The sequence below is a fragment of the Dromaius novaehollandiae genome, chromosome 2 (genome assembly GCF_036370855.1).
Source record: "Dromaius novaehollandiae isolate bDroNov1 chromosome 2, bDroNov1.hap1, whole genome shotgun sequence".
NCBI classification, from domain to species: Eukaryota; Metazoa; Chordata; class Aves; order Casuariiformes; family Dromaiidae; genus Dromaius; species Dromaius novaehollandiae.
The window spans coordinates 36,112,975-36,130,740 of NC_088099.1; the positions used below are offsets into that span (position 1 = coordinate 36,112,975).

Below are 17,766 nucleotides of genomic sequence, written 5' to 3' on the forward strand. Positions count from 1 at the left end.
GCATGCGCCCTGCCGCGGCGGCGGGGCGGAGCAGGGGGGTGCGCCCCCTCCTGCGGCGAGGCGCCGCCATGTCGGTGTTTCACGATGAGGTGGAGATCGAGGACTTCGAGTACGATGAGGAGACCGAGACCTACAGCTACCCGTGCCCTTGCGGGGACCGTTTTCTCATCACTCGGGTAACGGCGGCGCGCTGGCACGGGCGGGGGAGGGGGAGCAGCGTTAGGCCCCGGGCCCGCCCCCGCCGGCCCGGGTGGCACTGGGCCGCGCAGGCGGCGGGTCGGTGACTGTCTGCCGCCCCGGCGGCCGTTGCAGGAGGACCTGGAAAACGGCGAGGACGTGGCTACCTGCCCCAGCTGCTCCCTGATTCTGCGCGTCATTTACGACCAGGTGGGTGTTGGGAAGGGGCTGCGGGGCGGGGTTGCGGCCTGCTCCCCGGGCGCCGGGTCGGCCCGACCGGTCCCGCGTTTGCCACCCCCGGAGCAGAGCGCGGTACTGGCTTTGGAAACTCGCTAGTTAGCGCGGGACGGGCCTGTCAGGGAGTCAGTGGCACCTTCTTTTGTGGCTACAGCTTCTGTCTCATCTGTTGCTTCTTGGTGTCATCCCTGCTCTGTTCAGGCCTTCAGATGTGCCTGCTTGAGTGGGCGCAGGGTGAAATACCAGCAAAACAGTCTCTGCGATAGTAAGATGCATCTTTGCTTATCGTGACTCTTAGCAGCCCTGTGATCTAGCCTAGCAGTTCTTATCTAGCAAACGTTTTATGGCTTTTGTATTTTGGGAGACAGTTAGTTTCCTACCAGTTAAACTCTACATTAAAAAACAAAATGGTTATCTGATTTTTTTTTGAGGGAGAGGAGATCCAAAAGTAATAAAAAGTAGCTAAAACCTTATTTGTTGTCTTTAGGAGCAGTTCATGCGTGGCGAAGTCATCGCAGAACCTTTGGCAAACAAGGAATTGATAAAGTGCTGATGAATGTATCGTGAACTATTGCTGCTTTAGAATAAGAAATTATGGGGATGTCAACTTTGGAAAGAAACACAGCACTCCTCCTGGATGTGCTTGCTGCTGTGAGATGCAAGTGCAATAACTGGCTGGCTTCATCGTTTGAAAGAGAAGTTGCTGACATCAAGACATGAGTGGGTTTTATTCAAAAGGGTGTGTAGTTTAAGAAATTGTAAATCATAATGCATATTCCAGAAGACTCAAGGGATATGGTTCAAATTAACTGCAGATCAGTACATGGAAAAAGCATGTGGAGCTGTCCCACAGAAAAATCAGAACACTTATCTAGCAGTGGTTTCTTAGTGTATAAAGAAGCAGGCTCTATATGGGTATATACAAGTATGAAACGTCATTGGGAGCAGAAATGCTGGGAAACAAAATTTAGAAGTCTGTAAGACATGAGGCTTTACATAATTAGTTTTGATGCAGTATGGTATCAGATGGGATGTGGGCCACAGTCTTTCCAGCGCATATGGAATGTGAGGCAAAATTAAGAGTCCTGAAACCAATGCTGTTGGTAAATTGTTTTTACTCCTGTAGAGCACAAAGAAAATGTAGTTGTACTTATATCTGCAATAGGTGCAACATGTGATTTGCAGCAAATTTGCTTCTTGCATTGGAGTTGCTTTGAAAGAGCTTTGGTAGCTGTTACCAAACGACCATCTGAAATAGTAGTAACATGCTTCTTTTTTGTGTTGTGTGAAGTGAAACAAAAGAGCCTTTTTTTTTTTTTAACCCCTGCAAAGCTATTAATGTTCCACAAATGGACTGGAACTTGAAGTGGATTCCAGCTTACCCTTATTTTCACAACAACTTTGTGATTTAACTATTGCAGCAAATATAAAATAGGCTGCCATTTTTTGTGCTGTTTGTAGTAGTACATCTGCTGAAGTTCCGTCTTCCTCTCTTAAGTTCTGTAATTTAGATTTTGGTTCATGGGAAAGCTGTTTATTGTCACTTCCTGGAGAGGAGATGCACAGATTTTACCTTACTCGTTAGTAACAAGTAATTTTTGTAGGGTAGAAAAGAGTTTAAACAATATATTCCACAGTACTTTAATTCTAGGACTACTTCTTGTATTACAAACCACTGCATTTAAGTATTTATTTAAAATGATGTTCATTCATACCAGGACATGATATCCTTGAAGTTAAGTTTTCAGAAAAAATATTTGTACAGCATTTATGTGGTTATTTCACTCTGGGCACTAGAGAGAAGCAATTTTTGAATTGAATTATTGCTTTTAATTGTTTTTGTTTTTACAACATTGCGTGAATGTTGGAGAAGAGCACAATCCAAAGTATTTCATGTTTTAGCCAGAAGGTGGCACTCATGTTACTTAGATCTCTGTACTTTAAAAAAAAAAATCTGTGATACTTTGGTTAGATATATCTTAGCAAATATTTATTTTGACTATTTAAATAAAGATATTTAAACCTCACCAGCGCTTTTAGCGGGCTGTTGTTTATTCTGTTTCTACACCACCTGCAAAGAGTTTCTGAAGGTGTTGCGTTGCTGCTGCTATAGTAATGATACTTGAATTTCTTCAAGTTCACTTTAAAAAAAGTGGTGGTCAGTCTATCAATAATGCTACAAATCAAATTTACAGGAACCCCCTTTAAGCTCATATTCCAACTCATACTATGTATAATATCTTAAGGGTTTTTCCACAAGTCTTCTAAATAAAACCAAATAGAGTATGCTAGAAAGGAATATCAGAGAATATATGCTCAGCAGTCATTATTATCAAATTAAATTGCCACATGTGGGATCTCTAAATGTGCATAGATTTTAAAAGAGTAATTCAACAAGATTTCATTTTATAATGAAGATAAGGCACTGTTGTATAGATTTTTATGAAACTTATGTAGAAAACGATACTTGATGAATTGCTACATGGTGGTAAAAAAGTGCTTAAAGTATTGAATGAGTATTACTTGGCTTATGCTAATGCAGACTTTGATTGTAGTGCTTCTTACAGATTTAAAATACAGGTAATGGCTTTTTTAAACTAATTTTAGCAAAATTAATTACTTTTATTACATCAATTCAGGACCATCTGTTAATGCTTGAGGCTTGGTAATGAGGTTTTTCTTATCAAGTACGAGTATTATCTAGGTTGTATAATGCCATTTTCGTGCACATTAAAACTATTGTGTTATGTAGTATGTATCCATCTTTGACATCAGCTTCATAAAGTATGTATTAGGTTTGCCTTTTCTGGAGCTTCTTTACAGCCTAAGAAGAGTAAAGTGTTGTGGCTGTCCTTGTTAGAAAAGGATGTGCCCACATTTGGCCACATAAATTGCTGTCAGCTTGGTCTCATTGCAGTGTTTTGATGGTATCAAGTCAGTAGTTGCTATCCCAAGAAAAAGAGACCAAACAAGGATGGATGTTACACATCTCTTTTGTTGCCTTTTAGGAATCTGAGAGGTTTTTTCTTTTTTTTTTTTTTTTTAAGCATAAGAGCTGGTGTGTTGCTTTCCCCTCTCCTGTTCCACAAAGATAAGAGTGGAGTTCTGTAGCAATGGAATTCATCTTTTATAAAAGCACGGTGGTGCTAAAGCCAAACAGCTGCCCACTTTTATAAATAATAAGCTTTTGACTGCAGTGACTGCAGACACCTTTTTAAAATTCTTCCGTACTTTTTAATTCCAGCACACTAGTCAGGGCAATCCGAATAACCCATCAGAAATGTTTCTCATTAGGAATTAAGTCTCGAAGTTTCCTCACACCACCGTGGGCTCCTGCACCCTGTTTAGGCCCCTTCCCTATTATTTATTACGTATTCTAATACACTGTTTATTTCTTTTCTAAAAAGACAACTATGTAGGACACAATGAAGTTGGTTGTATCTGAAAAGCAGCTTAATTATATTGTTTGATGAGGTCTTTGACTCTGCACAGAGCAATCCAATGTATTTCATGAAAACTGCATTGTGTGAGCTTTAATGTAGACCTTAGTGGAATAAGTCATGCTTCTAGAGATTAGAGAAGATGGAACAATTTATGATCAGCTTCAGGTATTTAGGCTCTGAAATAGCTAACACTATTAAACACAGCTAAACTCCATATAATATTAAAAACAAGCAATACAACACTCTGTTGCCATAATTTCATGGGGAAAAATGGAGATGAAAGATAACTTAATTTTCATCAAACTGAAGAGACTCATCCTCCCCAAGCAGTCCAGCTTTTTGTTTGCATTTCAAAGAAACTTGTTGAGAAGGTCAGGAGCTATCAGTACTTTTGGCTCATTGTGCCTGTATATCACGGTGGCATATATGGTTAGTTTTGACGAGCTGCTCCAGAAGTCCACAATGAATACCCTGGACCTTCAAGAGCTGAGGTAGTTAGACCACCAACTTCAGCCATGAGACCTTTTGTACTTGTTTGGTTTACATATATGTTTGGGAAGTCATAATGTTTTAAAGGTCCATTATGTAAATATCTCCACACTTTTTCCCTCCAGTGTGAAGTTTAATTTCGATTCTCAGCAGCAGCAAACAAAAATGACCTCCTTTATAGAACATCAGATTATTAAGGATCATTACTTAGGTTACCAGGTCTGTCTGCCAAGAAGCAGATACTGATTAATTTCAAATTAACCTTCAAAATTTCTATTTAAGAGGGTGCACTAACAACTGTGTATTGTCACTGAGAAAAACAATTTCCACTTTTCTGTTTCAATCTCTGTTCTGTTCCAGTATAATGTTCAGCTCAAGCTAACTAAGGAAAGACGTTTGTCATACTGAAAACTTGTTGAAATGTTATTATAAATATAGTAGATCAAGGTCTTTACAGTAGTAACCAATGTTTGCCATGATTTTTTCTTAGCACGGTTCATTGGGGATTGCTTTCTATATTTAGTCAGGACACAGCTTTGAAACTGCTTCATGATAATTAAAAATGCTGTAGCTTTACATCGTAGCTGTGATAAAAGGACACAGGCTCCTGTGTAACCCTGGAGGATGCTGGAATCACCAGCTCTGAAAGAGGTCAAGTTTTTTGAGTGACAAGGCAACCAGTGAAAGAAGCTGTGCCAAGCTGGAAAACAGATGTCGCAATGTCACCTGAGGTCAGGGAGGAAGTAGGTCAAAAGGGACTAAATAAGAAGGTAAAAACTTGAGCGACTTGTCATCACTCTTTACCACTCTTCGGCATCACCTTTTCAGTTTGTCTGCATACCAGGTTACCTCTCCTAAAGTCTTGGCAGCTCACCAGTCCAGCATAGGCTTCCCTTAGTGTCATGGAAAATCATTGCTGCACCATTAACCCTGCCCCTGAGCACAGCAGTAAAGCAGGAGAAGCTCACTCCAAAGGCACTAGGTGGTGCACGAAGGTCAGCTCCGGGGGTGCCCTGTGCAGGCAGTATCACTAGGCAGCGTGGCAGGCAGGGACCATAGCCACTGTAAAAATGATCTATATAAAAACAACAAAAAACAAAAAATCTCCAAACAAACTGGTATTTTCTGCTTTAGGTTATGTGCTGCAACACACAAATCTACCTTTTAAAAAGTAAAATAGGAAGTGGGATGCTCAGAGGGTTCTTTTGAGCTGAACTGGTGTGGATTTGTCTTTGAGCCAAAAGCTTGCTGACACCATCCACAAATCCAGCTGGGAGCAGGCCTAGTCCTGGGAACACACTCCGCTTTTCAATTTGCACCCTGGTTCTTGGCTGTCCTTCTCCTTCCTCCTCAGAGAGAAGAGAGGAGCTCTGCCAGTATGTGGTGATCTGAGGCAATCATTCGAAGTACCTGTGATACTGATGTTGGCAGCCATGCAATTGAGAAGTAAACTTTTGGGACCCTCACTTAAATAAAATCTGCAATAAAGGGTCATTGAAACATTTTTGAAGGAAGCAACTAACTCATGACTATTATGTTTTTATGTCTGCTCTCTTCCTTCTAGTGGTAAAGGAATTTATTTGCATGCAGGGAGTAGTAATTAATTCATGAATATTTGCCCCATATATGTTGTTAACTATGCATCTTTTGGGTTTGCTCTTCTTATTTTCAGTTATTGTATGATCAATACAGTGTAGGTCTCGGTTTCAGTGTCCTCCTTTTTTCTCTGAGTCACTTCCATGACAAGTTTTCACTTAGCTCATTAATGTTGCTGAACCCAAGCTTTCAAAATTTATGAGCTGGGCCCCTGCAGATCTTAAGACTGGCTCTAAAAGCATAATATTAAAAAAGGAGTATTTTTATTTTGTTCTCTGGTATTGAAGCTTTTAGAGATAATGTTTTCATTTTGTGACCAGAGCTTTCCTTTTTTTCTTTTTTTTTTTTTTTTTTTTTTTGTGGTGGTTCTTTTTTATTTTTAAGTTGAAGCTACGATTTTTACCGTATTTGAATGCAAGAGCTGTTGCTTTAGGAATCAATCCAGCTATCACAAGACACAGGATAAAATCACAAGAGCTGGCAATATGCTGATCCATAAGCCACTCCTGCATGCCTTCTAGGGGCTTCGTCTGCTTTATGGCAAACGTTTTTATTTTGGTCTCAGTTATAGTCTTTTTTGGAAAAGTGTGCAACAGCTTTTTGATACATTCCCTATTCCAAGTATAAGTTATTCCAGTTCACCAGCAGTCTAGGTAGCTCCAATGTTTCTGAGCATAGTCTTCGGTGTGTAGTCCTACAGCATTTACATTTGTAAAAAAAAAAAAAAAAAAAAAAAAAGTTTCTTATAATATTATGAAGAATTAATTATTCCACACTCCCTAGGGGGAAAAAAAAAAGTTTTTCAGGCAAGATTGTTTTTTCAAATACATTGAAAGTGTAACTGCTTAATGGGTCTCATTTCGGCAGATGTCTGATCATAGGCCTATTGCCGGTTCTGTCTGGAGAAATTCTGTAGCCATACAAAGCCAATGCAAACATCTTCTTGTATTTATTGTATCTTTCAGACAATGGTGAGACCGGTGAGCTCCAGCTGAGCTTGAGTATGAAAATGTGTACTGCAGCATAAATTCATCATTTTGCATCACTCCGATACCAGAGATTAGAACTGATTTTGTAGCTTGTGATGGATTTTAAGATTAAATTTTCATTTAATTAAATATAGAAACAAGTAAATAAAATATGAACCCTACATTATCCTATCCTTCATCTCATTATCATAGAATATCTTTGACTTTGCCTTTATACTGTCCCTTAATGCAGAGGCTTTGTGACCCGCAGTGCACCGCACTAGTGTTACTGCACTGGTAGGTTCTGGTACATCCCATGGCCTGATCAGGAGAATTGGAGTTTGAATTTAGATATGAAAACAGCCTGGAGGCAGAGATGCAGACAAACCACCCCGAGAGTGCCATTTTAGAGCCTGTAAAGCTTCTGTCCTGAAGGCCGAGATGAACCGTGGCTGCTGGCATCAAAACAACATCAGAGGTGCAAAGGAGCAGAAGAGTGGCTGTCCCAGGTCAGCCCAAGGGTCTGCCTAGCCCAGTATCCCATCCCCAGCACTGGGCCACAGCTAAGGAAAAGTGTAAGACCAGGGCAAGCATTTGGGGTACTACTGCACAATTTGTAGGTCATGGACTTCTTGAAGCTGCTGCGTTTAATAGCATTCGATAAATACATTTTTCCATTCACTTTTTGAATCCATGTGACAACTTACAGTCCACTTCATCCCGTGGAAATACCCAATTTAAGCATGCTTTGTGAGGAGAGCCGTCTCTTTTTGTTTATTCTGAACCGATTGCTTCCTAGTTCATTTGAAGACGCTTACATTTTGGATAGGAAGAGACAAGTTCCCTGTTCTCTTCATCCTACTGATGACTGGTTAGAAATTTTTCCTATCTTCCATCATTATTTCTTTTTCCAGCCTGTAAACTCCTTGTCTACTTAGTCACTCCCCACACAGGAGCTATTTCATACCTTTGATCATCCTTGTTGCCCTTCTATGAACCTTTTCCAGTTCTGCTACATGCTTTTTGAGAGGGAGGGAGAAAAGAACTGTGCCTAATTCAAGACGCAGGTGTTTCACAGTCTCATACACTGGCATAGAGATGTTTGTTCTCTGTTCTGTTCCCTATTTTCCAAAAAATTTTAACTTTTGATACATTTTTTTGACAGCTATTGAGCGCTAAGCTGACATTGTCTTAGAACTAATTCTTAATTAAGGCCAAAGTCATTCAGGATCTAAGCCTCAGAATAATCAAGTCTTTCCCTTACTTACCCTTACAGCCTGGAGGTCTTTTAGAAGAAGACAAGAGATCTGAGTGGGGTATCGTCAGCTCTGGTGGTCTTTGTGCTAGTCCCTCCTGGCTGTGGTAGCCAAGATCTCCTAATGGCAGCTGGGGAAGATGTGCAAGTTCCACACGTTTGGGTAGGATTGTCCCAGACTGGTTACTGCTCCTCTCCTCCCGTCATTTAGCTGCCTTTATTTGTTTAATCTTGTAATTTGTTTACTTCCTTTCCCTTTTCTTTTTAATAAGCCATATTGAAATTCTTTCTGCAAGACACTTGGAAAGTACATAGCTTCAGCTCTTTCTTCAAAGCCACATCTGTACACCTTTTATATTTCTGTCATTACTGCAGTGGCTTTCCTGATCATTACCTGAGTTTTCTAGGTGGTAAGGCCTCTGACTGGAGTTGATGGTGTGCATCAATGTGAGATTTCTTTTTAATTTGAATACACTGTATTTACTTTCCTAAAAGGAGTGTGGATGCTGCCCAAGATGCACATACAAAATATAGCTCTTTTTGAAAAAGTGAAGAACTTTTTCCATTCAAAGCTACCACTACCTTGTAACTATTTTCTAACGTTAGCCTGAAAAAAAAAATCTGATCCTGAATAAATCTTTAGTGATGAATGTGATGGAATGAGGAAATCTTGCTCTTCCTTTCAAGGAAGGGGTTAATTGTAATTCGTTCTCTCCTCCTGCAGAACTATTCGAGGTAAAGCTATTTCTTGGAAGAATACCCTTAGGAAGTTAGTGACCTAGAATGAGCTTGGCATGGAAATGCCTTTTAGCCTTAACTGTGATATTTGCTGCTGTGATCTCTATACACAAACAGTTTTTGACAGGCTTTGCAAACAGCCTGGGGTCAGCACCTACAGGCTTTCCATGGGCAAGCAGAAGCTGTGCAGGCTGGAAATGCATCCATTTGCTGCCGAGACACACAGCAAAACCCCCAGTCCCAGCAATGGTGCCCAGGGAGACACTCTTAAAGACAAACACAGCTCCCTCTTACAGGACTGTGAAAGGGTTCAGCGAGCAGCAAAACATGCTCTCTGACAGAGACGGTTCATGAAGTTCAAGCCCTGCTGTTTCCTGAAACCACGACTGGGTTTTTCACACTCCTGGACACAAGGCACAAGGGAGAGCAGGTGACAGCAAGCTGCCATCCCGCTTTGGGCATCAAAATACGTTTCCACGGCCCTGCTTCCACACCTCTGCTGCAGACCACTCAGCAGCCGAGAGAGGCAATGTTGCTGTGGAGGCAAGGGCAAGTGGGAAAGAGGGTCGATGCATAAATTTGGGCTGTGCGGACGCCCTCTGTACGCATACAGCGAAGGCACAGGAATGGGGCAGTTTGGGGGATATGCTGGTAGGGGGCCCAGCTCCCATGTAGGGAGGGTCTCCTCTCCATACGGGCCCCGGCAAACTGCTCCCACTTATGAGGGGGAGGATCTTCCCCCACCAAACACGCAGGTGTTTGCTCCAGGAACAAATCACAGAATTTGTTCCTTGCTCCGTAAAACCTAGCAAGGAACTTAGTGGTTAGGGATGTGGGGTTATCCCCTGTACATATAGCAAGTGGGGATAATATATAGAAGATATACATTGGAGGAATTTAATGTGATCCCTACAAAACACTCTGATCCTTGCAAATCCTTTTTTCTTTTTTTTCTCCCTGATAGTTTTTCCAAGCTTGGGATTTTCATAACTGAAGGAGAAATCAAATAAATCAGCAACCGGAGAAAATGTCAAACCACCACAGTCAGACTTGCTCAGTGTTTTAAAGTACTAGACTCCCTTCTCAAGATATTATGTGTAGCGGGATTTGATTGCACTTTCTCAGCCAGAGCATTTCTGTCAGTGCAGCTGCCAAATGAAAGATCTGACGAGGGGAGGATTTGATAGTGGTCCAGGTTAAGCCAGGCTCTTCATTCAGAGACACCGACTGCCAGTCCCACACAGGCTGCTGCGAGGCCACCCAAATGCAGAATTTCCATTGAGGAAGGCCAAGTTCCCCATATTCTTCTTATTTTTGCAACTGTAGCAGGGCCGTGTCCTTGGTTTCTTTCCATGCCAAATAAAGCGTCTGCACATTTTGTCTAGTTCGTTTTTGTACAGTTAAGGCATTTATACCCAGAGCACCTGCAAAAATAGACTTCTGAAGACAGAGATTCATCTTCTGACAGGTTAATCAACCCAAGGAATAAGAGAATACCGTGCTCAGACTGTAAACACACTTGCAGGTTGCCTTGCAAAGGCAGCTTGTTAAGATTAAACCGGCTGGGGATAGTCTGAGCAGTAGGCAGCAGCAAGAGCCCTCAGAGGCGCAGCGCAGTGTAAAGTGCTTTCTGAAGGCTGCTCCGAGGCAGACCCTGCCGTTCACTGCAGCCACGTGAATCTGGAGTCACCAGGGCTGCTCTGGCTACGCTGAACAGAAGAGCAAAATTTCACCTTTGTCTGTATTCGAAATGGCTTCTCATGGAGGAACATTAATTCCAAAATAGAAAACCATCTCTGTTCCCCCAGAATCATTTTTTAGATGTTTGCGAGGATCTAAATGAAAAACCCTGGAGGAGAAATAAAGGACATGTACAGTAAATAATAAATTTCTGTTTTTCTGCCCTTCATAACTCTCTCTCATAACTATCTAATGCTGAATCTAGTTGCTGCTTCACTGTATAAGTCAAGAGATCGGAAGGGGCAAGTGCAGGTTGGTGTTGGTCACCTTGGAGGATGTTAGGGCTTTGTGATAGGCAGGACAATAGACAGGTCTCTGATGTCTAACACATTGGCACTGGCCTGACCAGTGCCTTATTTAAATGTAAATCTACCACAGGACATTTTCTATGATTCCTCTTGATCAACTCTGGCCCCAGTTTTGTTTGTTTTTTTAATCTCTTGCCGAACTGAAAAATATGGAGGAGAGGGAGAAGGAATTATTTCAGCACAAAATTTATTAAAATGAGCTTGGGCCAAAAGTGTCAATTCAAACATTTCAGCATTTATGAAATGAACAGTTTCACTCTGAAGAAGTGAATATAAAATATTACAGTATTTCTCACCCTGCACAAGCCCTCTATGCACTTTTTGACTGCAAATTCAAATTTGATGTCAATCTGTGAGTAGTCCTGGTTCCTCCAAAACTTATTTTTTCAGGGTACTTCACTCAGTGAGTGACAACTTCCTGTTCATTTTGTTCAGCAGCTAAACTATTTCTATTACAATTACAATACCCTCCAGACCTAAGATACCTGATGAGAATCAGGCTCAATCACAGTCACTTGCTTCACAAGGTCAGGATGTTGGCCCCACCACCTGATGCCCCAGCAGACAACCTCACCTGCCTTACATGAACCTTTGGGGCTCCTGACCAGTCGTGCAACACTAACTAAGGAGCAAAATGCCTTACTGAGATTTGAAAGAGCTACATCCATGCCCAGGGGCACAAAGGCTGTTAAGAAACATACTTTTCAAAAAAAAAAAAAAAGTTTCATCCCACTTGAAACTACTCAGTTTTAATATTCTCTTTTCTTATTGAGTTGACTGTCATATTTTAAACCTGTCAAGTGTGTTTTATCAATGTGAAATACTGTTTACTTTTGCTTGTTCTTGCACTATCCAGGCCTTTACCATGCAGACTCTTTCTGGTATTTTACCCCAGATGTAGCATATTGTAATTCATTGCTCATGTCTGCCAAGAAATGACACTTCCAAGACTGCCCATAGTCCACAGTATAGTTATTTTGCTGTTGGAAATTCCATCATTTTTTCATTATAGCCAGTCCAGCAGAAAGCAACCAGAAAGCTGAGAGAGACAAGCCTCTCAAATGGGGCAGGGAGGAAATCTTGAGTATATATTTGTGCATGTTTCTGAAATTTACAGTCATTTCCTAGGGTAGAGAAAGAGAGAAATCTTTGTCTCAGTACAACAAATGGCCACCTGCAGATTCTCAAAGCCTGAGAAATGACCTCCTCCTTCCCTGCCACCTCTCCTGCTGCCATTCCCTCACCTGTAGTCTCCATTAGGTTTGTCTTTCTACTGCCAAAAAAAAAAAAAAAAAAGAAAGATATGCCTCTTCTATGTTCTTGCTGGGTGTAGACTTTGTCCACATAAAGTCATTTCACTATTTATTTCACAGGTGTATTTTAAACATTTTAATAAAATAATTGCACTGATGAGACCTACTGTTGGAGCAGGTATAAATAGTTCTTCCCTTTGTGCAGCTTAAAGTTCTCCTCAGCCTGGAGAGAGAAGCGCTGCATGTTCACACATGCCAGCCTGGCGGACCGAGATCCGTGCAGGGCAGGAGTGTTTTAATGGCACCAGCATCGGTCTGGCTAAAGGTTGCCGATACGCCAGCACCGTTTGTGTCGTCAAGCATCAAAATGAGGGCACTGCTGAGGAAAGGAGTTTCATGAAATACATTTTCAACATTTATCGTGCCAAACGTGTTCCTATCGAGAAGCAGAAAATTAGGAGTAAAACCTGTCATCTATAGTCTCAGCTTCAAACTCCAGAATGAAATATTAGTGATGTCAAGATAGCAGTTTGCCAGAAAGATTCCCGACAGGCATAAAATAATGATTACCAATTGTTATAAATGTATTTCATGTCTTGGATACTTTCCCAGAAGGCTTTTAGTCTTTCATGCCTTGGATTTGGGCAACTTGTGTTCAGGAGAATAGCAGGATGGTTTTTTGGGTGGCAGAGGAAGAAAGGATACCTTTCTTTTAAATCAGTGTGTAATAGTTTTCCACATTCAGCAAAACAGCTTACTTCCCACCACAAAGAGAGAACTCCATTTCAGTTTACTCTTTTGCAGTATTCCATGTAAGAAGGAAGAAGATGGGATAACTTTTCCTGGAGAAAATCCCAGATGTTAATTAAAGAAATGGCATTATGACATTCATTCTTGACTGGCAGAGGTTCACAGCCGTCCTGATATTTCACATCTTGTCTTCGCGTTAAGAGCTTACCAAGGCGACTTTGTCCACAAACACAATTTTCTGCCCACTAGAGGTCCTACAAAACAATAAGGATAGGTGGCACAATATACTTGTGTATTTGATGTTAGAGCATTTCCAGAAAGAGGACTACCTGCCTTGTTCTTCCCCTCCAGAGCTTGCTTTTACCAGCAGGAAGAGAAGAAAATCAATCCAAATGCAGGGGAGAGCTTTCCCTGTCAGGCACTCCAGTAGGAACCAATATTTGCAATGTTAACCCCGAGGCTGCCATTATTGTTGTGTTGGATTGTTCTACAATGCGCCAGTGCTGTAAAAACAAATGGGTGGGTGTACTTGGAAACGGAAATTAAGTTCATCTTTTCCCATTTTCCATTTAACTCTACTCTTTTTCATTTTTAAAAATTGAACATGGATTTCTCTCATCGTGCTGAGTCTACAGTCTTCGATAGCATGTAATTGTTATAAATGCTGTCACTAGAGCTGGCTAAAAAAGTTCCAGCCAAACAATTTTCATCAAAATTTGCCAGCTTGTTGAAAGCAAGACATCCCAGAGGAGAAGGCTGTCTTTTGTGATGGGAGGACAAGGAAGTGGAGCCTGGCGCCTTGCTGCAGGCAGCCCAGCCTGGGCTCTCACGGAGCTGCCAGGGAGGAGCCCAGCTCTCACCCGCAGAAAGTAAAGGAAATGTGCTCTTGTCCACACTGAAACCAAACTGAGCTCAGAAATCTTGGAAGATCTGCAAAAAGGCATTATTATTCTCTGCCTAGCATGAGCATCATGTTACAGTGTGTAATGTTAAATAAAAATGTATGAAATATGGTATTTTTCAGAAAAGAAGAGACCGTCATTTGACTGTAATTAGAAAATTATAGTCTCATTGTGCTCTTTTTGCTTATCAAGTTGCTTTTCAGTGTCAAGACCTATTTTGTTTCACCCTTCCCTCTCATTGCTGATTTAGGAGTTGTCCTTCTCACTAAGGAATATTAAGTGCAATATATTGGCTTCACGCGTGAGACTGTTCCAATAGCAGGACCTGAAGTTGAAGCAGTCCAGTGTTTATGTAAAACTGAGTGTTACTTCCTCAGCATCGCACCAGCCTGTTCTTGAGGCTGTACGTGTGCATATCTACACAAACACATGCACTGACCATGGCTTGTTACCCTCGGAAGTTAATGTTTTCTTTGCTCTCGCCAATCAGGAAGTCCACAGCAACGTGCCCTCAAGAAGTGACTCCTGCCACCGTGCATGGGCTGGCTCACTACAGCAACTCAACAAGCCTTCACTGCTCAGGAAGACAAAGCAGACTTTCAGGCTGTATGATTTGTTGACTGATTTGTAAGTTGAAGCAGCTCTTGGCACCAGAGATGACAAGTTTTTGATGAATATGACATATATGCAAATCAGATGAGAAGACAAAATGCCAGTGTTTTAGATGGACAACTTGGCCAATGGGAATTTTATGGTAAGGCTGATTTTCAATTGACATGATGAGTTTTATGCATCTGCCCTCTTGAAATATCCTGGTTATGAAACTGTTTCTTTGTTCAGTGCTTGGCTATTGATTTCAAAGTGGGCAAAGCAAAAAGTGTGCGTTAATAAAAGGGACAGAAAAAGAGGAAGATGTTAAGATGTAACAAACTATCTTCTACATGGGACCGTATATAATCATCACATTAAACATTTTGGTTTGGCTACTGCTTCTGACCACTTTTAATTTGTTCTGTGATCCCATCCCACATGCATAAAGAGGGAATGACAGAATACACTGTGTTTAAAAGCAGCTTCCCAATAGCTTGTACTCAGATGTAAATATCTGATGTTCAAAATCTTTAGAGATCAACTCCTGATGCTTCAAAATACCCATTGATTTTCTTTCATATCTGCTATGAATTTTTTTGTGCAAATGTCACATTAAAGAGATGAAAAGGAGACTGTAACAAAACCAGTTTTAACTTAATAGGATACTAAGTTAAGAAGTTAAGAAAAAATACTGTGAAAAACACAAAACCAAAGGATGTTATCCTTTAAAGCTCATTTATGCCTGTAACAATATGAATAACACTATTAGATTAATTCTTATTATCGGTGTCTAAGACTGAGAGAGTAATAACAAATATAGCAAAGAATGGAGATTTGTGGTAGCAATCTTTTGAATAATTGTACAGAACAGTCAGTTTAGGTTATTTTAAAATATATTTAGTATTTATATATAATAGATAATCTTAAAAGTAGGTAAGATCATTTTCATCATCTTCTGAATTTGCAGCATAAACTTACCTTTAATGTAAATAAACATCATGATAGAGCAAAGGTCATGGATTTTAACAAAGGTCACACTGCAGCTACTTAGAAACTGAATGATGTATCTGACCTTTAGGTTGGTCTGTATATAATTTAGGTTCAAGCTAATAAAAAAAAAAAGTAGCTAACAATCCAGTCACCTGTATCTGCTCTGTATCATCAAAAGTCTTCTCTAACTTTCTAGCCCACTCAACAGAATGAGGTAAATGATTTTAAATTATTAATATTAGAGTTAATGTCTTCAAAAAAAAAAAAGTGTTTCTGAAAATTTAAATTCGTATCCCAGAGTAACTAGATCATGCTGTAACACATCATCTTACACAGCGGGGTCTTTAAGTTTTTGAACAAAGAAGCAATCTTGAAAGAAAATGTTGTGCTGTTGCAGTGTTTTTGGATGTAGGCTTATCTGAGGAAGCTGCAGAGGGTGACAAGGGATTTCATTGCTGGCTGTAACCTCCGTGCCCAGAACCCATTCTGGGTGGATTCCAAAGAGCTCGGCACTGCGGTGGAGCTCCTGGAAGAGATTTTAGCCTGGGTACCCTCTGGATCACGTTCCTTCCACCTGGCTCCAATTTAAAAGCTACACACACTGTCCAAATTAATCATCAGGATTCCCTCTCTAATTAGTGGAGAGAGCAAGCACTTCTAGACAGTGGTTCACCCACCTTGTTTAAGTACCTGTCTTCGAAAAGAACAAAATTACCTCTGGACAGACCAGGTAGACCAACAGAAGAAGCCTGGACAATTAGCTTAGTTTTGATAACTGTTTTTTTACATGGCTGGAGTTAATAGAGATGAATTTTGTCCCATGTGTCTTATGCATAATAATCTCCTAGTGGGTAGCTATTTTGCAAAATCCAGCATTTGTGGCTAGGAGGAGAGCAAAAATATTGTGCACGTTATTCATAGTCATGTAGCCAAGTTGTGTGCCAGAGATCACACTTTCCAGAGAGTCTCTTCCTGCAGTCCCTAGTCAGACACTCCCACTAAAGCCAATAGAAATTATGGCAAAGGACTATAAAATCAAACCCCATCTAAGATGTTAGTTGAGACAGAGCACTCCTGCACGCTTCTTTAAGACCATTAAGTAACTGCTAAATGGATGTATTGCCAAGGGAGGCTTTCCATGGGGTTGCTTGCAGAACAGCTATACTGAGGCATGAGGTAAAGGAGGCTTGGGCCAGTCACATCATAATGAGGAAGAATAAAAATGCACCATTTCACTGTGCACTTATATACTTTATTTAGGGCAGAATTTAAGTGGTGCAGTCTGTGTAGCTTAAAAACATGAGCCGAGAAGCTACCAATTTGCAGAGCACTTCTTTTTTACCCTCCTGTGTAAGACTCTTGAATATGTTTATGAACTGCATCTGTTTATGTTCTTGAATCTGACCTTTCAGCTCAGCTTCTTGGGTGTGTTTGGCTCAACGCATTCATCATATTGGGCTTGCCACAACCAAAGAGACTGGGGGGAGTTAGAAAACAAGATGTTTACTTGTGCTATGCTGGAATTCCCTTGCTCTTGCCTGAGGTGCTACTACAGAGGTCTTCAAAATTAAAACTGACACTCCAGTCTCACCCAAAACATTTTGTTCTTACGTCTCTCTCCTGTCAATGAGTATTAGAGGACTGTAGTAAGAACCTGAAATGTATTCCCTGTTTAAATACAGAACTAAAAGTAATTCCATGTTTTGTGATGATCATAGTATTGCTTTCTCCTTGCATTGTGTGAAAGCTGTGTAAGAATATGGAAAACAGACTAATATCCTTAGCAGAGACCATTTATTCCTTCCTGTACAATCTGCATGAGGGAAAGGGCCTTCTTCATGGATCTAATTACAGGGGCAGAAAGTACATGACCACACTGGGGAAACCGCATTGGTATAGCCAAAGAACCAATCTAAAAGGCATACAGGAAAGAAACTAGGAAAAAACAGGAGATAGATGTTTTCCCTTTGTTTTTTGTGTCATAGATGGTTATGTTTATATTAGAGGGAAGTGTGCTCCATAGTGTGGTCCACAATCCTTGTCCCCTGGCTGTCCCCATAAGGAGGCCTCCTGGACCACACTGCAGCTCCTTCATTGGCTGGGCTCTGTAGTTTACTTCTCTTGGAAACCAAACATGCATTTACTGACACTAAAGGCAACAAGTATAATAGCAATTATTTTTAAATGGTACTGAAAAAACCCTATATTCTCATTTTATTGTTGGGAGGGCTTTATGCAACATTTTTGTTTTAATTGTACATATATCTACAGCAATCCTTATTTTCTAGGTTTTCATCAGTATGTTAAAAAGGAGTATAAGATTAGGATG

The 17,766-nt window shown here is 40.7% G+C and overlaps 1 protein-coding gene across 1 annotated transcript; it reads left to right on the forward strand.

Moving 5' to 3' along the window:
* The first annotated feature begins 2 nt into the window (after positions 1-2).
* DPH3 (diphthamide biosynthesis 3) lies at positions 3-2,441 on the forward strand. Its single transcript, XM_026103859.2, has 3 exons — positions 3-176; positions 313-387; positions 902-2,441. The coding sequence occupies exons 1-3, from the start codon at positions 3-5 to the stop codon at positions 965-967; spliced, it is 315 nt and encodes a 104-aa protein (XP_025959644.2). The 3' UTR covers positions 968-2,441.
* The last annotated feature ends 15,325 nt before the right edge of the window (positions 2,442-17,766 follow it).

Coding starts and splice junctions, on each gene's coding strand:
- DPH3 (XM_026103859.2), top strand. CDS start 3: ATGCGCCCTGCCGCGGCGGCGGGGCGGAGCAGGGGGGTGCGCCCCCTC. Junction 177..312: donor ACCGTTTTCTCATCACTCGG/GTAACGGCGGCG, acceptor CGGCCGTTGCAG/GAGGACCTGGAAAACGGCGA. Junction 388..901: donor TGCGCGTCATTTACGACCAG/GTGGGTGTTGGG, acceptor TGTTGTCTTTAG/GAGCAGTTCATGCGTGGCGA.